The 19,845-nt window shown below is 35.9% G+C and overlaps 1 protein-coding gene across 1 annotated transcript in view; it reads right to left on the reverse strand.

Moving 5' to 3' along the window:
- COL3A1 (collagen type III alpha 1 chain) overlaps positions 1 to 953 on the reverse strand; it is a 75,506-nt gene extending 74,553 nt beyond the window's left edge. Inside the window, exon 1 of the mRNA XM_026696927.2 lies at positions 730 to 953. Coding sequence (XP_026552712.2) covers positions 730 to 811 — 82 coding nt within the window. The 5' untranslated portion in view covers positions 812 to 953. The remainder of the gene's footprint in view (positions 1 to 729) is intronic.
- Between the last annotated feature and the right edge of the window lie 18,892 nt (positions 954 to 19,845).

The following is a 19,845-nucleotide window of genomic DNA, read 5'->3' on the forward strand; positions in this document are numbered from 1 at the left end:
AAGCCCTGCAAATCCTTTGACTGTTCACAATCAGACTTACTCTCCAGGAAGCATGTATAGCCTGAGGTTATTTACTGTTAGGAGAGCAACGGACATGAAAGAATTCTCTGATGAGTGATGAAATAAAGTTTGAGATGTGATATATCCTTCTCCTTTCCTGTTTATGTCTCAGAAGAATACACTCATATCCACACCTGGAAAAATCTTTCCCCAGAGCTGAGCCAACCAACCTGGTTCACAAAAGCACTTCCTTAAATAATATAAATGACTTTATACGTAACCCTACATTTAAAAAGAAACATATGCCAGCAAGACTCCAAAGCAGTGTTTCTTACAAACCCTAACACCGCCCCCCCCCACCCATGGCTAAATACAAGCTTCTTTTACATTGCAAATTAAGTTCAAACTTTCCTGAATTCTGCACTCAAGAGTTTTATTCAAAAAGCAAAAAGAAAAAACAGTAAGATGTTTCCAGTGCTGGTTAGGCAAACTAAGTCTAGAAACATCACGAGAGAAAGTTTAGAAAAAGGCACAGAATATGGTTAAGCCTCTAAAATTTCCCCCTTTAAAGGTTAGCCTTCTTGCTTCAAATGCAGGATCCCAACCCAGCTCAAAGCAAAAGGGAAAAAAAGTAACTTGAGAAATGCTCGATATCTGGCAAAGTTGCATAGAAGGGAATATATAATATAAAACCATGACAATTCTCAATTCTTAAGTGGGATTACTTACCTTCTTGTTGTTGTGCCAAAATGACGGAGAATTGTGACACAGTAAAGAAGAACAAAACGGCTCTCTGCACACAGCTCATCATGTTTAAATAATTTTAAACATGAGACTCTATGTGCAAAAGAGAATGAGAGAGGGGAAAAAAAGGGGAGAGGAAAAAAAAATCAAAAGATCACCATCAATTGCTTCCTGCCCTGTCAACCACTGGGCCTGCAGAGAACTCAGCCACAGACATTCCTGTGTTTTGCCCTTAAATAGGGAAAGCTTTGGCTTCCTCTACTTGCCAGCCCCTTTCTGAAATTTGAGAGGAGGTCCCATCCCTTTCATGTGAAATCAAGTGATTAATATTTCTTTTGGCCTTGCAGTAGGAGCAGCCAAAATGAAGTAGATACATAACACATCTGGAGTGCCTGAATCTGCAAAACTTTTAGCCTGTGCATGTTCTGATAGGAGATGAAGGCTCTGAAGAGCTGAAGTGGAGGTGCAAGAGATGGACTTTTTGCTTCCGGCAGACAGGAAAAATGAATGTGGAACAGGGGATTTAACTTTTTTCTTTGTAGTAGGATCTGGTGTATTTACATGCACAATATTTCTCTTTGTTTTCCAAATACGATAAGCAGGATCACTAAGAGGACTAGGAAGGATGGAAACTGGTGGTCCTTGAAGATGTTGCTGAACTGCAGCTTCCTTTAGGCTTCCCAATTGATCATTTGGCTGGAGCTGCAGCAAACTGTAGTTCAGCAATATCAAAAGTATCAAGGACTCTTCTCTCTGACCCACACACTGTAAGAGGAATATTAGTAATGTTGGGAAGCCACATAAAATATGGTGAAAGGAACCTGTTAGAGTAGATTCAGCATTTGGTCGGCTAGTTTAGATAATGTACTGACTGATGCCAGAAACCAGCCAGCCTTCAATGCCATCTCACTCAAACAAGAAGCCCAGAGAGCAGGACAATGAGTGGTTGAAGCACCAACCTAATCTTGTGCTGAACTATGATTCTAATCATATCTTATGATAGCTGAGTAGGTAAGATTCCTACTTCCAGAGATCTATGGCCTGGAGTTTCCAAGCTCTAATGCATGGGTGTCAAACTCATGGCATCATGTTGCCACCATGTGACATTTCACAATGTTTTCCCCAATCATGGAGCTGGGGTGAGTGTGGCCTGTGCATGATGCATCTGACCTGCCGGCTGCCAGTTTGACATCCCTGGTCTAGTGCAATTGAATAGGCTACTTTTCTTCAGATGGTGGGAGGGTGGGAGAATATCTAATCCAAGGGTCTTCAAACTTGGCAAGTTTAAGACTTGTGGACTTCAATTCCCAGAATTCCTGAGCTGAAATGACTGGAGGAGGAATTCTGGGAGTTGAAGTCCACAAGTCTTAAAGCTGTTTGAAGACCCCTGATTTAATCAAATAAAAGATCTAATGAAAGATTCTTACCTTCCTGCAAGGGAAAATAATCCCAGCAATGAGATCCTTAGAATCATATTAGGGGTGCTATGCTTATGGTTTTATCCGTGATGGTGATGATGATGATGATGATGATGATGATGATATTAGCAGTGACATTCCTGCCCTGGAATCTACAAGATCAGAGTTTGTGACAGATTCCTATTATTTCATTCTACTGTGTATGTGCACCGGGATCAGGGGCAACTATGTAGAAGGGGAGAAACAGTTTCCTCACAGAGATGATAAGATCAATGCAAGTTAAATCCAATTCTTCAGACTTGACTGTATGCTGTATTTTTGTAAGGTTTCCAGTGCTTTTGAACAACACTGCAACCATTTTAATAATATGGGCACCCATCCTCCTTTGAATTCTTCTAACTCTAATACTAAGACTTAACAAAACACCATTCATATATGAGAGGGGCTAACTACTTTTATAGCTGAAGGGAATGCCAAGGAATAAAGGATCTTTGTGGGCCACAAGGATACAGTGGTGATTAGGTGATGTCACTGGAAAAAATAGAGCCAATTGAGAGGATAATTTTTTCTTCATCACTCTTCCACTTTTTGGGGGTGTGTCGTTGTTGATTGGTTTGTTTTAAATATTTATCATTGCAGAGAACAAAATTAGCTTTTTAAAAAATACTATAAACCATATCACCAAATTTAAGTTGGGTGGGTGGCAGGAAAAACAAGATTTGGCAAGGAGAGACTGGGAGCCTATGGACTCTTGGCCAAAGATATCCACTTTGGCTATTGCTCATTGAGTTCCACAGCCACCTTGCATTCAAGATAATGAATGTTTTTATAATTGGCTCACTCCCAGGAAAATCATTGAATTGTTCTCCCCTTTTAGAGGGATAAGTTGAAGGGTGGGAGGTTTACCTCCCTTAGAAATTGGATTACTCATTCTTAGTGGAATTCCATCCATTCAGAGCAAAATGTTTTCTCTCTTCCCACTTCTTTTTATATGATTGATTGCTTGATTGCAATTGACTCCTAAGCACTGCTTTACATAAAAATGCATCAGCAAAATAACTAGTCATAGTGACATGCTGTCAGTATAGAACCCTTTCAGTATAGAACCCTTTTAGATTTAACACTTTGGGCTTGAAAGAGTCATATGACCTGAGCTCATTAAAATCCAAATAATGGCTCATGAATCCTTAAAGTCCCACAATTAGCCAAAATAGTATTTCATGTAAAGGTGAGATGGACATCAATATGGACATCAATAGATTAATTCTGGACCAAAATGTAAGCCTTTGATTCAGTGATACACAACAAATTACTCCTAAAACTAAAATCTCATGGTATCTCTGGACACCTGCATAACTGGATAGAAGTATTCCTGTCAAACAGATAACAAATGATCAAAATTGGGAGTGTCCTATCAAATTCTGTACCTGTCAACATTGGTGTCCTCCAAGGCAGTGTTCTAGGACCAACTCTCTTCATACTCTACATAAATGACCTCTGTGATCATATTAAGAGCAACTGCGTTCTCTTCGCTGATGATGTAAAGCTATTCAACACCACTGACAATACTGCTACCCTTCAAAAAAAACCTTAAGTATGTGTCAGAATGGTCAAACAAATGGCAACTTCAAATCTCAACAAATAAATGCTCTGTCTTACATATAGGCAAAAAAAATAAATCAAAAAATAAAATACAGGCTGAATAGTCAAGACCTTGTTGATTACCCAAACTCTCTCAAGGACCTTGGAGTACTCATCTCAAATGATCTAAGTGCTAGAGCCCACTTTAACTACATAGCCAAAAAGGCATTAAGAGTTGTTAACCTAATCCTGCGTGGCTTTTTCTTCGATAATATCACTCTACTAACTAGAGCATATAAAACATTGAATACAGCTCATCAGTCTGGAACCCACATTACATATCTGATATTAATACAATTGAGGAAGTCCAGAAATATTTTACGAGAAGAGTCCTCCATTCCTCTACTCATAGCAGAATACCTTATGACTTGAAATTTTAGACCTAGACAACCTAGAACTATGCCATCTTCGGTTCGATCTAAGTATAGTACATAAAATTATATATTGAAATGTCCTACCTGTCAATGAATACTTCAGCTTCAACCAAAACAATACAAGAACACACAATAGATACAAACTCAAGGTAAGCCGCACCAAACTTGATTACAGGAAATACGGCTTCAGCAATAGAGTAGTCAATGTCTGGAATACTCTACCTGACTCTGTGGTTTCTTCCCCAAGCCCCAAAAACTTTAACCTTAGACTGTTTACTATTGACCTCACCCCCTTTCCTAAGAAGTCTATAGGGGGTGTGCATAAGCGCACCAACGTGCCTACCGTACCTGTCCTATTGTTTCTTTTTTTCTTATTTGTATTCATTTCATGTATTCATAACCATGTTTATACTTATACCTGTTATCTAATAATCGCTTGACTAAATCAATCAATCAATCAATCAATCAATCTTTTCTAGTTTCCATGAACTGGATGAAAAAGATTTCTGTTTCTTGACTTCATTCTCAAGAAGTTGGTGGACTTCTTTAGCATTTCATTTTCTTCAATTTATCTTATTGTATTCAAGAGTATGCTGAGAATATTTCCTATTGCTCTGCAGTTTAAATTCCTTTGCTTCTTAGTCTGAAAAAGCCCAACGGAAGGAATTTTATTCATTTATTTAATTTCTATAGCAGCCACCTCAACTAGTGACTCTTATTCCCTTATGATGACATCCTTAAAATGTTTTTATGATGTACTTATAGCAAGTGCTGATATATAGTTGGATTCAAGGATAGTCAGGTACAGAATAGATGCAACAAACCTCTATTATGCTTGACTAAGCTTGTCTCCTGTTTGAATGGGGCAGCCGTTCTCATGACTGCTTGCATCCAATGCAGAGTAGAATCTTAAGGGTTCAATAAATGATCTTTCATTTATTTCTATAATACATTTCAGCTTTGTGTCATAAATGCAAATATGTTCATTGCACTTGAATTAATAAAATATACACAAAGCCTAAACAGTAATCAGAAACAATATTTTTCATGAATATGTAACCTTTCCAGGCAGGTCTTTTAAAGTAACACTCTGGAAAAAAATGCCAGCAGATAACTGGCAATGCCTTTGAATTTTCAGTCAATATATAAATATGTACTTGCAAATGTTCATATCAGATATATTTTTTTGGCCTGATCTTCCTATTCTTCACTTGGTCAAAGAACGAGACCCAGTGTTTCATGGACCAGGGGGAGACCATGGACTTGATGGGGAAAATGTTTTTAAGAGTCTTGTTTCTTTGTAATCACTTGGCATAGTGCCTGCATGTGTGTTCTTGAAGCAGTGAGGGAAATCAGCTCAGCTTTTTTTGACAGGAATTCTTTGCTTTGTACCCAAAAGAAGAACAATGGTGTCCCCTACTCCTAAACTCCTGAGCCAAGACTTGACATTTATAAAAACTGGCGCTTGAGAAGAAGCAAAAAAGATAGAAATGAAGATAATATGGAATGCGGTTATTCATCTGATTCACAGTTTGGACTTTGGTGTCCAACACAGCTGTAACTGCTCCTAAAGCACAGCCAAGCTTATGACCGTAAATGGATTAACCAAAAAAGACCAGCAATCCCTGATCTGCAGGGGGAAAAAAGTTGCACTTGGAAGTGCTTTTGGTAAGAATACATATTCTTGAGCCCTGGGACTCAAAGAAATAAGCAGGGTGGGGTCCCATTTGTTTGCAAACCCAGTATTAGCCAGAGATGAATCAGAGAAATTGGCAAATTGAACCAGATTGCTGTTCTAAAGAATGCACATCTTTTCAAAATTAACTTATGGTCTCATATTGTAATAACTTTGTTCTCCATTTAGAAATTGCACATTGTCAAGTTAATTTTGTTCTGCATAATAGTTGACAATTCAGTTCTACAGAAATGAAGAGGTAGTTTTTTTAAAATTGCAATATAGCTGTAGGAATTGATCCAAAATTCTGTGTGGCCACCTGTACTGGCCACCTGTATTGAGTTCTGATCCTGTAGAGAGAAAAAAGCAAGATGATGATTTTCATTTTCCAAAAATGTGCAGCCCTTCAGCCTGTTGCTTCATCAGATCAAATTGGGGTCTTGCAAAGAGAGAAGCATTAATAAAAAATTACCTACTACTTATTACCACCAATAAGAATAGACCTCTGAATCAAATGTTTAAAATCCAAATCAGTGTTTAGCAATGTTAAAATCTTTATATCTGGTCACAATCAAGGAAGGAAGAATTACAGACAAAGAATTACAACACAGAATTTTCATGCAACATTTGGAAACTTTAATCCTGAAAACTACAGAATCTTGAAAACTATAACTGGAATTTTCACTCCTCTTTAATTACCAAGCACATTAAGGTGAAATCTGTTTGAACATTTTTGTGGTATTTTGTTTGTTTATTTATTTAATGTGTGACTTTTTTTTGGTAACTTGGACTGACATGCCATTTATGAGATAAGCTACTGACGATGTCTTATCCCATCTGCTGATAATTTCTGTCTAGGGTTCCTTCTGCTTGTTTCTCAGATTCCTAATAATCTGTTATAAGCACTTGGAATTAACATAAGTAGATAAGACTATTTTGGAGATAAACCTTTAAACCTAAAAGTTATATACATTGTATTACGATAGTGGAAATATTCCTTGTAGAAGTATCACTTTTCTGTTTGAAAAAATTAAGAAAAAATATCCTAGATTAGAACATAAAAATTCTATGGGACAGGAGTATGAGTAGACACATTGGCATTAGTGCGAAATCTTTTTTGGTACAATTGTGATAAAGGAAAAACCTTAGCTTCCTTGCAGATAAACCATATCATCAGACATTAAGCATTTTCAGAGTGAGTGCTTAAATGCTTCAAAGGGGAGAGTTTTTTGAGGTGAGGGAAGGAAAGAAGGAATGAAGGAAATAAATGAATAAATTTGATTGCTTATTGTACCCTATGACCAGGGCTGGGATACGAAAGGGTTAACTACAGGTTCGGGATTTATGAGCTTCCCTGCCCTCTGTGAGCCATGGCACCTGTACATCATCATAAATCATCATTAGCATGTCATTAGCACGCTGCCTGCTGAGAAGCAGCCTTTGAAACAGCCTTCTTTTGTGGTTTTTTAACTGCAGCTGTGGCTCGTTCGGCAGCTGAAGTTGAAAAATCAGGAAATAAAGATCAGGTAACAGGTGGGTGAGTGGGTGGGCAAAAACATCAGCAGACATAGAACCGGTTCTATGTCTGCTGCTCTTCAGAGCTACCGGTTCTACAGAGGTTGGCAGAACCGGTAGAAACCCACCACTGCCTATGACTATTATTAAATGTTGTACTGTATGATGCTTGACTCTTGATGAATGTCTTTTCTTTTATGTACACTGAGAGCATATGCACCAAGACAAATTCCTTGTGTGTCCAATCATACTTGGCCAATAAAGAATTATCTATTCTAAATAAATGAATAATATGATGGGATGAGATGAGCTGTTGATGGGGAGAAAAAGTGAAGGGTGGAAGAAACTCTGGTGCAGAATTTCCCCAGCCTGTCCCTGAGACCTGGCCTTGGGAGAGATCACATATGCTGACTTAAAAAGGAATGCAGTGAGAAAGGCTAATAAAAGTAAAGAGAAATTGAAATTATGATGCTGGCACTCCAGATTTGCATTTTTAAAAGTGAAAGATCAAAGTATGTCAGCCTTCTCTACCAAGGTGGCTTAGCTGTCAGACTGAAGTATCAAGGGAATCTATGCTTAAGTTGCAGCTCTGTCCCTGGGAGGGCAGGTGTGAATAAATTAATGTATCTCCATTGCTGTGTTTTGGATTTGCTTTCAATCACTTACAACTGGTTGACTGCACCCCTTTGTCTGGAACATGTAATACCATATTAGTTCAGAAGTGGAATATACAAAGAATTTGGTTAGGAGGTGTTAGGCTACCATTGAGCTATGAAAAAAGTGTAGGGCTATAAAAATAAACTCTTATAGTCACATTGCTTTTCTCTAAAACCTCACAGTCCTCCAGAATAGTGCAGAATGGTATAGTGCAGGGGTCTTCAAATTTGACAGCTTTAAGACTTGTGGACTTCAACTCCCAGAATTTCTCCTCCAGTCATGTTAGCTCAGGAATTCTGGGAGTTGAAGTCCACAACTTCTTAAACTTGTCAAGTTTGAAGACCCTTGGTATAGTGGATGCATATGGCAGAGAAGACAATTAAAGCAGATGAGACTGCATCTAATACATTTAGCTAGAAATCTGACTTCAATAAACTAGCCCCACATGTACAACTAAAGGAACATGATCTATCTGCAGATCAAGCCATAGAAGATATGGAAACTATCCTTGTGTTTTGCAAACCATAATGTATCACCAACAGATCTGAGATCTGAACAATGGTGCAGGCATTCGAATACCAAATAGCTATCTGTGGCACGGTAAGGACATTTAACTGTGTGTTCCTTTAATTCACAGAAATGGAGATACTTGAGGCAGGATTTGCACAAATCATCCTTCTTTATAACAAAGTTCTTGCTTGCAAAAATTTACTCTTGGTTCTTTTCTCTAAAAATTCCTTAGGTGGACTCCAAGAAAGGCCGGACTCAAGGAAAACAGTCCAATTTTGCATTAGGATCATGAAACAGCTGAAACATTTGGTTTCCCAAAAGGCATTCATGCTTACCAGCCCACATGGGTCCAAGGATAAGAGAACACTTGATTGTAGAATTTGCCCAGGTGACATTTAAACCACACCCATGAGGAAAAGTTGACTCATCTAGTGAAAGTTGCTCTCCTACCACCATCTAGAGCAGGGGTGTCCAACCATGGCAACTTTAAGACTTGTGGACTTCAACTCCCAGAATTCCTCAGCCAGCAAGGCTGGCTGAGGAATTCTGGAAGTTGAAGTCCACAAGTCTTAAAGTTGCCAAGGTTGGACACCCCTGATCTAGAGCTTCCATTCTGTCATGAGATTCTTCTTGATAACTCAGTCTCAGTTCAGGGTAGTAGGCTTGATACATTGTCAGGGCCAGTGATAACAACAGTGTCTATTGGCTTGATTAGCCCCTATGTTGTGCTGAGTGAGCCAGAGGAAGATAAGGAGATGCACCTATTGCAATTGTGAGCAAAGTCACAATCTGGCTTGATTTGCCTATGGCTGCATGATAGTACATTGTATTTCTTGCTCCTCAAACAGTATCTAACCAAAAGGGGATATTTGGGCAAATGACATGGTGAAGATTTATTTACATGTAACTATGTGTAACCCTTGCCAGACCAATTCTTGAATACAGGTCGTTCATCTGGAACCTGCACTGTATATAGGACATTAACACAATTGAGTGGGTTCAGAGGTATTTCTCAAGAAAAGTACGCCACTCCTCCACTTACAATAGAATTCCCTATGCCTCCAGGCTCGAAATTTTGGGCCTGGACTAGAACTGTGCTGCCTGCTGTCAGATCTAAGCATAGTACACAAAACTGTCTGTTACAAAATCTTACCTGCCAATGACTTCTTCAGCCTCAATCACAATAATACATAGGCAAGTACAAACTCTAGGTAAACCACTCCAAACTCGATTGCAGAAAATATGACTTCAGCAACAGAGTGGTCAATGCCAGGAACGCCCTACCTGAAAAAAGAAAGTGACACCATGCTATGGTAGCTTTGTAATATTTTGACATGACTTTTGATTGTTTTAGTTTATAATAGAATTAATATTTAGTAAAAAGAAATATACTTTTGACTGTAAAAATGATTTAAAGATACACATTTTATATTTAAAAGCTCAAGAAAACCCTTAGAGACTGTTGCATTAATTCTTCAAAAATTTCAAGTTAGCCCAGAAACAGTTAAGCTAATAGGTTAACTAACAAATATAAAAAAAATTTAATTATAAAACTGTTGTTCATACTAGCATACTGTAGTTAGTGAAGCAGCTGAAGCCAACTTTAAGATTTATCCAAAATTTATTGTTTTAATTATATTGTTCTGAATAGGATGAATTCATTTTCTTTGGCATTTCCTAATTTTTACTATAATTTAACTTGATGTGAGCATGTTTCAGCACTTTTAATTTTGGGGAGAGTGCAGAGAGAAATGAATAAATGCAAGAAAAATGTGTCAACTTGGATTTTCTCAGATTTCACTTATTTTATTACTGCATTTGGCTATTCATACAATTCACTTAAAAAAACCCTTCCCCAAAATACTTTGTTTTAATTTTATTAATATGTGAGTTTTCTCAAATTACTTTTAATCTTCAAAATATGTTTCCAGTCATCATCATCAACATTATATTAAATTACCACACATTTTTTTTTAAATAGAAGTGCTGTAGTCAATTTCCCATTTTACAAGAATAATGTTTTAGTAAAAGAAATTCAAAACCACTGGGCTGATTGAGTTTTATGTCAGTGACTTGCATGCTGTAATGTCTTATTCAGCAGTTGTTCTTAATGGGTGAAAGGGAAAAACTTTTATTGATCCTCTCTAGCCTGCAGCCTAAGATCTGTTTCAGCAACTGAAGAAGAAAGGGGGAACAATGAAAAGTCATCTCCTTCCCTCTTCCGATCATAGAAACTCTTCAGCACCCGAATGTACTCATGAATAAAAGCACAGTATTTGATCATGTCTCCAAGTGAATGAAAAGCCAGTGTGATGTAGCAGCTACTGCACCAGGCTAGAAACCAGGAGACTGTGGGGTACATAGCCAACTGGTAATCTTGAGCCAGTCCTTCTTTCTCAGCCCTAAGCAGGAGGTAATGGGAAATCATTCTTTGGGGACTGCCATTTTGACTTTTTTGACCAACCTTGAAGATGCCATTGGCCAAAAGGTTGAGAAGCAATGTAGTTTTAGGTTAGTACAAGTATTCTTAATTTCATCATGGAAAGACCCTTCATGTCATGAGAAAATACTCTAGATAAAGTTAATGCAGCCAATTCATTTTGCAGATAGTTAATTTGGCCATTCTGTTTTCACCTTGCACTGAAAGAAAATAAAATTGATTTTTTTTGAAAAAAGAGGAACCTGGCATGATTTCAGATGCTATTACATTTGAAGAAGCCTGCAGCTGTTCCATATATAAATCACCTCATTAACCAAAAGTTATGACTCAGATACATTCCCCTGGTCACTTGCTGATAATTTAAAATGTGAAAAGAATATTATCTTGAGAGACGACCAAATACAATAAAATGTTGGTATATTTTAACTAATTGTTACAAGCTTTCTTTGTAACATATGACTAATCGTAAGTCACAATTTGAGCAAAATAGTAAATAATTAAGGCTGTTCAGAAACTTTAGTAAATATCCAAATCTTACATCCTACTCAGGGATCTTAGGTACAGTTATTGTAATCATAGTCCCCTTTCCAATCAAGTGAATCCTGGACATACATGTCAAGGCCCTGTTTTAATTCCCTTATACGTATTATTTTCACTTTTGCAAAGAACCTATTTTTTACCTTCAATCTGATGGTCTATGAATGAATAAAGCTTGATTTTGACTGATTTTATCCACAGAAAATAGTCAGGTCAAAACTATTCATCCCAAAGATAATTGTGCAATATCATTATGCTTTTATGCTCAATTTTTTTTAAAAAAAATGAAGGGCCTCCAAACAGAAGAAAAAAGTGCCTAGTCAGAATATTTACCTGTTGTTCTGCCATAACAGTGAAAAGAACATCTTAAATATAGTTAGAATATTGTAGATCAGCACACACTATAGCAATCACCAGCTTTTGACAGTAATAGCTGCAATAATAAAAGGGGAAAGTAAAACAGTTACTTAGAGAACCTTCAGTATTCAATATTCTCTCTGTTACTTCAAAGCACATAATATTGCTAACATTAACCCAAAGCTATTGCCTGGAACTTTGGAGTGGATTTTCATATATCTTATGAAGAAGAGCTGCAGTATTTTCATTAGATCTGAAGCAGAACTATTCAGGAGGAAGGAGAAATTTGAAAAGGCATTTGAAGCTTAATTGCAACTCCCCTGGAAAGCAATCCACAAAGAAAAACAAGACCTCTTTTGAAAGATTGGAGCAGAATAATCAGGATGGCTGGTTAAATGGCCATGCACAATGTCACTTAGAAAGAACTATCTGATAAAGCCACAGTGGCACAGGATTAGAATGCAGTACTGTAGGATACTTCTACTGCCTGCCAGCTGCCTGCAATTCAGCAGTTCGAAACTCATCACGCTCAAGGTTGACTCAGCCTTCCATCCTTCTGAGATGGGTAAAATGAGGACACAAATAGTTGGGGGCAATATGCTGATTCTGTAAACAATTTAGGGAGGGCTGTAAAGCACTGTAAAGTGGTATATAAGTCTAGGTGCTGTTGCTAATATTACTAAAATATGAATAAGTTTATGCAGGGGCAAGCAACCTACAATCTGTGGGTTTCATGTAGTCTCATTTTCTTTGAATGCTTGAAGCCCGTTTGACAATTTTTGTTGAAATTTTGAAACACAATGTTTTGCCAATCTGAAGCAGAAACACACAAAAAGTAGAACTGACTCTTTGAAATAATTCTAAATCACAGCATTTGATTGCCATTTAAATTGCCATTTAAAATATTGCATTGCTAAAGTGACAACCACATTTTGTGATAGTAGCCATGTATTTTATAAGATTAAGAAGGATTACTCTTGGATTAAAAACAAAGTCCAATTAAAATAACCATTGTGTTCCTTGTAGCCATCAAGGACAGGAAGGCATTGATATTTCGTAGAGTTAAGAAGCCCTAAATCAATCTGTTGCAACTGTGATTGATGTCTATTGATAGCTTTATCCCCCATGATAGATCCTTCTAGCTTTCCCTTGTTCAGCTTGGGAAGAACTAGAGGTTACAACTGGGAAACTTAATTATTATTGCCAACTTCAGATGTTCAAGTCATAACAAAGAATGTAAAGTTAAAATCAAAGAGGGGAAGAACACTATTGGGTGATTTTATCCTCCAAGAATTTAGCAATGAATCACAGTGGTCAGTTGGATCAATGACTGTATCTACTTGTAAGGGAGAGGTTATTCTGCAAAGAGCTTCTGGATAAGAATCTGTAGACATTAAAGGTAGAGCATTAAAATAAAAGCAATTTAAATTTCAAGTATCACATTCAATATTCCAATGTTTAAGCACATGCACACCAGCGTACCTACCAACCCTGTCTTACTGTCCCCATTTACTGTATCTGTACTTACTTCCTTAGTTTATGTTTATGTTTATACCTATACCTGCTATCTTGTGCATGTTTGACAAACAAATAAATAAAATAAATATAAATGTGTTGTATACTTTATTACAGTGTGATTTGGAAGCAAGCCCATCACATTTCATGGCAAACAGCATTATGAAAAGTACATGAAAAATATCAGGAGATTACTTTTCAAAAGAAAGTAAAGATGTAAGTAATAGAAATGAAAATATAGCCAAAACAATTTTATATAATCATATTCAATGTAACTTGCCATACCTTTCTGTCTTTACAAGCAAACTTTTCCTCCACCAGGTTCCTCCACTGATTCATAAGTTGCCTTTTGTTTCTTCAACTTCTCACCTTTCTGATTATCTCCATCTAGTCATGACTAAGTTTTTCCCTTCCATTCATTCTTCCTTTATATACTGTATTTACTTTGTGATTTGATCTTCATTCCTTCTTTTGACATATTGAAGCCTTCTCAATGTACTTCTGTCATCCGAGTCATTCTCATTTGTATATTTCCTTCATTCTCTTCTTTCTTGGATGATAACTTTTCTTGTTTTATCACACAGGACTCCATTCATACTGCATTCAATTTCTCTTGGCATAGCCAACTCTCACTTTTGCATAGCAAAGTTGGCCGAAACAGTTCTTAGGCTACTTAATATTCTATTTATTCCATCTTAGCCATTTTCATTTGTTTTTAACAAACTTTCTTCTCTTAAAGACTACACTCTACTCATTATTTTGTATTAATATTAATATCTTGTATTTATATGAACATCTTATAATTTTCACTGCCATTTCCCCATCTTTAATACTCATTCCTCGAGGGTACATACATTCAGCTGTTCTGTTCCAGTTTTCTACTATTTATGTATAGTTTGCAATCATTCACTCCATTCTGCCTGGCCAATTTAACCACCTCACTCTCTGATATCAGTATATTAATTTTCCGATGCATATTTCTCATTATATTATCCAATCTAACATTTTCTATATGTTGTTTGAGTACAGTAACACAATATACTATAAAAGTACACACATATTGATGTCCATTATTAACACACCTTTGACATCACATAAAATATATATTTATGAATAAATAAGCAAAGAGACATTATAGTCCACTTGCTAAATGTTAAACCACTCACTAAACATTACAATTATGCTCACCTGTTGTACTGTCATCATATAACATTGACTAATCAACATTAAAATCCATATTTACACAAAAGATTCCAACATTCAAAATTATCCACTTTATCATACATTTAAACCAAGGGTCTCCCAACTTGGCAAGTTTAAGACTTGGGGACTTCAACTCCCAGAATTCCTGAGCTAACATGACTGGAGGAGAAATTCTGGGAGTTGAAGTCGACAAGTCTTAAAGCTGTCAAGTTTGAAGACCCTTGGTCTGAACCAACAAATGTAGTACATTTCATTCATTTCCTAATTATCTTCATGTCTCCTTATTTTTAAAACTTTTTAAAAATTCAAGTAAGTGCTTTATTTGTGCAGAAAAAGCATTACCTTTAGCTTCAGTGAGACAAAACCAAGTAAAGGGCTTTTGATTCATTGGGTTGACTTTCTTCTGACATACTTTATTTAACAACTAAATCACATATAAATATTTATGGTGTGTGATTGACTTAGTTAAATGCATGTCATAGTATATGCCAAATCTTATTTCTCTTTTTTGTTTTATTTGGTATTAAAATCTCTTATTATTAGAAATTCTAGGGGAGGCAGAAGATATCATTTATTTTGCAAATCATTTATTATAATTTATAGATTAATCAGAAACTTCTTTAATTAATCTAATTTCATTAATAGATATCCTATTGAATTAATTTAGAAGCTAAAGTATATCAGATCCAATTTCTTTGAGTAATAATTCTTACATAAATAGTGACTGAATTGTTCTGAATTTCTTGCTATCTTGCTTTAAAGCTCTCAGTTTGAACCTATCTCTATTCTGAACACAAATAAAAGATTATTAGACCTCCCTGAATGTCCATTTATATAATTGGTTAGATCAAAACTGTAATTTTATTTTTTATATTTATTAGTTTATCTCATTGTTCAAGTAAAAAAATAGCAGTTTGGTCTTAATTCCAATAGCTGTGCAACTATATATTGGCAACTATGTACTGCAACCTCGATCTTCCTTATAAAACCTAAAGATAACTTTTTCAGCTTCATCTAAGACAGGAGTGTCAAACTCACGATCCACGGGGTCAATATGTCACATGCTGGCCATGCCCATCTCCATTTTAGCGAAGGGGAAAAAGTTTTGATACATCATGTGATGACAATGTGTCATCATGAATTTGACACCCCTAATCTAAGGCAACACATCAACAGAAGTTCTTGCTTCAATTTAATGTGAATACAGAACAAAGAAGTAAAGAGTATCCATGATGAGAATGAACAGCAATGGTGAGCTATAGAAATCTATAGAATATTAAGTAGCTTCTTTTGACAGCAGACATTATCCAGAGACCCAAATATTCACACATAGTATGCCCAAAATATGATAACTTGAGTCTCATCATGTATGCCTTTAGTGGATTGACTATGGATTGATTTGTTTTATGATTCATTTGTTTGGTTTTTTTGACTATTCATAGTATTCTCAGGAGTCTTTTCCAATACCAAAGTTCAAAAGCATCAATAATACACCAAAGAAGTTTCTTTTGAAACTTACTGCCTTGTTTCTGCAGATATAAATCAGCACAGAATATTAATCAGTTTAATGCCACTTTTTTATATTATTTCAAATAATAATAATATGGCATTGTGGTTAGAATGCAGTACTGCAGGCTAATTCTGCTGACTGCCAGCTGTGTGCAATATGGCAGTTCAAATCTCACCAAGGCTCAAGGTTGACCCAGCCTTCCATCCTTCTGAAGTGGGTAAAATGAGGACCCAGATTGTTGGGGGCAATATGCTGACTCTGTAAACCACTTAGAGAGGGCTGCAAAACACTGTAAAGTGGCATATAAGTCTAAGTGCAATTGCTATTTCTGTGTTTTGGAGTGTATCAATAAGATAGTTATTGGTACTAAAAGGTAGTAAAACAATTGTTGCAGATTAAAATGGATCCATTCTTCAACTACGTCCACAGTATTTGGAAGTTATTATCTCTTTGGGAGCATGAACTTTAGTTGTGATAGTTTTCTATAGTTGTGCTATTGAAATTAGACAATGTGGTTATTAGGGCTGAGGTAATGGAATGTGTGGGATATCTTGGGGAAGTGGGGAAGAGATGCTGCCCAGGAAACAATCAGACAAGAGAGGCAGCAGCCTCCAATGGCTTATTGATCAGAGAAAGAAATCTAGAAAAGACCTGCTGAATGATGAAACAATTAAAAGTGGTGGTGGGAAGTTTGCAGTTTCAAACTTGCAAGATTCTGCTTATGTGGTCTTGCCATAAAGTAGAATTAGTTCATCTTGTCATATTTCCTGTCTGGTTTGCCTGGGAGGGATGACAGCTCCCAGAGACCATAATAAAGAGCCTAGCAATTGCTTGTGGCTATGGAATCCCACAGATTGGTCAGCTCTACTGCCAACGAATATTTTTTTCAGATTCTTTTCTGGGATGTGTCCTGAATTGTCTTAACAAAATTGAATAAATGTCTTTTTGTCTTAACAAAATTGAATAAACAAGGGAAAATAAATAATCATTTCAATCAAAATTATCTTACTTGTTTGTCAAAATGATTCTTCATTCAAAATAAAAACGGATCCTTGGGGAAATATTTTCCAATGTTTCTTCTACTTGGCCTCCTTTTAGTTTTGATAATATCCCTGGAATTAAACTGAAAATGAGTGCCATGGAAAACAGATTTAAAAAATAGAAGTTTCAACATTTCACTTCTTGTGTTTTGCCAGTACTTTTTCAATTCTTGATATGAAATCTGACCATTTTTTGAGAAATATATTATTTGGATTGTAATTGTTTTAATAATTTTAAATCCTTTATTAACAATTATTTTAATTCTACTGAAGATACATCGAAATGGAACAAAGGGAAGATTTGTGGAACTGAAGAAGTAATCAGCATCCAGTGGCCATTAATTCCTTATGAATCAATATAATAAGTTTAATTTTCAGAGTGATGTGACATTAACAAACAGAACAGGGCATCAAAATTGATTTATTCAATTTATATAGTTGTCCATCTCACATAGCAACTCAGTTTACATCAGATAAAAATTATAAAACAGTATACAACACATGCAGCAGTTGACACATCTAAATCCCCTTTTGCTTTGATTATTTTAGGCCATTCAACTAGTTGCAAATCTTTTCACTACATTTAGATATTATTTAATTTTAGAAATATTGAACATTTAGTTAGATCATATACTAAGAAAAAAAAACACAACATATTCAAAAGGAATACCAAATCAAAGAATTGTCATGGAGAATATATGGGCTAATGCATCTATCACAAACTCTGAAAGAAATGAATGCAAGCAAAAATATGCCAAATAAACTCACCAGAGTAAAACAGCCATAGTGGTTAATACAGACATTAGAAGCATGAAACTACACTAGAAGATGCTTAATCTATTCTAATGGTTTTATTATACCTATAGCAGAAATCATATTCATATTCCCCCAAATCATATTGTTATTGGGAATGAAACCCTAAATGGCAAAAATCAAAAACAAGGATGAAGAATTTGGGAACTTTCAGATATTATTATACTCCAAGTAAGAGTGGTCCTGGCGCTCATGGCCAAAAGTCAAGGGTAAAGAAAGTTATGGTCCATCAGCCCCAGGGTTTCAAAATGTAAAAAAAAAAAGTCAATGAGTGTGGATAATATTTGCTGAAGAATCTTAATACAAAAGTAAAATGGATGGTCTTCTATTACAAATATGTGACTTGTCAGTAAAATTGTTCTTACTGTAAAATCATTAAAAAGAAGCCAGACTGGTACTGACTTTTTAAAAAAGAGATCAGGAGATAGACAGACAGCATGTTATAAACCCATTTATCTATAAAAACAGATTTGTTGAAAACTGGAAATATAAAATTTGAGATAGAATTGATAAACGTGGAAGAAAAAATGTTTTCTATGAAGGAAGTGGCTTTTCCATGTAAAGCTGTTCCTCATCTGAAGACCATGAAAAACATTGATCTGGGTTAAGCAATGTAATCTTGACTTTTTAAAAATTCTAAATTATTTCAATAAAAGCAAATAAATGGCAAACTAGTATGCCAGAAAGCAGTAACCTCTAGTGTCATCTTTACAGCAACAACTTTATGTCGGCTCTGTTTGTACTTTTAAGAATCAAAATGATGAGTGGCTGCAAATCAGTACAGAAATATGGTCATGTGCCAAGAAAAAACATAACATGGAATTTGTATGGAATATCCTGGACCCTTCTCTCACTAAGATTCCTTCTAAGAAATCCACATTTTATTTCCATCAACTTGTAATTTTATTGAAGTTCTCATGAACATTCATGTGTTCTCATTTTTCATCATGCACACAATTTTGCCTAAACTATATATTGTGCAAGCAATCTTACCTACTATAATATAATCATTTTACACATTATTTTCATTAATCTATAAATTATATAATTGGTCTTTTGATAAAAACCCTTATCATTGACTTTTGGGCAGGGGTGGGATTCTACCAGTTTGCACCTATTCACTAGAACTGGTTGTTAACATTCTAAGCAGTTTGGAGAATCTGTTGTTAGAAGAAATTACTGGCCTAATCCTGTAAGGAAAGCAGGAAGGAAACATTCTGGTGTTGCTTACGGAAACTGCCTTTCCATTAACCCTTATTATATTCTTGGCAGGACTAGACTTCCTGTCTCAGGAACATCTCTGGAGTTTTTTTCCCCTTCTTTGCTGGTATTTTGCTTGTGTGGAGTGACTATTCAAAGTTACAATGGCACTGAAAAAAGTGACTTATGACCATTTTTCACACTTATGACTGTTGCAACATCCCCACAGTCATGAGAGGCCAGGCGAGGAGATGTGAATGATATTGAGTTGGCCACACCCAGCCAATGACATGACCACCAAGCCATGTCCACCCAGTCACATGATCACCAAGCCATGCTCTCCACCTAAGCCACACCCACGGAACCGGTTGTTAAAAAATTTGAATCCCACCCCTGCTCTTGGGTAATGAGAAAAGTTGTAAAAAGTTTTATACAGATATTAAAAATGTCTCTTAGAATGAGATTGAGTTTGGATGATGTCCTGTAAAAAAAAAAAAAAATGAAAGGGTTCTGATGAATCTGTAATGCCAACACACTGGTGGGAAAACTTGTTACCTCTGGAATTATAAAGTTTGGAGGTAAACAAATTTATGCGTGTGCATGCACACAAGGAGTCAGAGGCGATTTACATCTACATAGAATTTGAATATGAAAGTATACCTGATATATTTGACATTAATATCAAATTATATTAAT

Source organism: Pseudonaja textilis, chromosome 1, assembly GCF_049901715.1.
Source record: "Pseudonaja textilis isolate UNSWEBS1 chromosome 1, rPseTex1.2, whole genome shotgun sequence".
Lineage (NCBI taxonomy): Eukaryota > Metazoa > Chordata > Lepidosauria > Squamata > Elapidae > Pseudonaja > Pseudonaja textilis.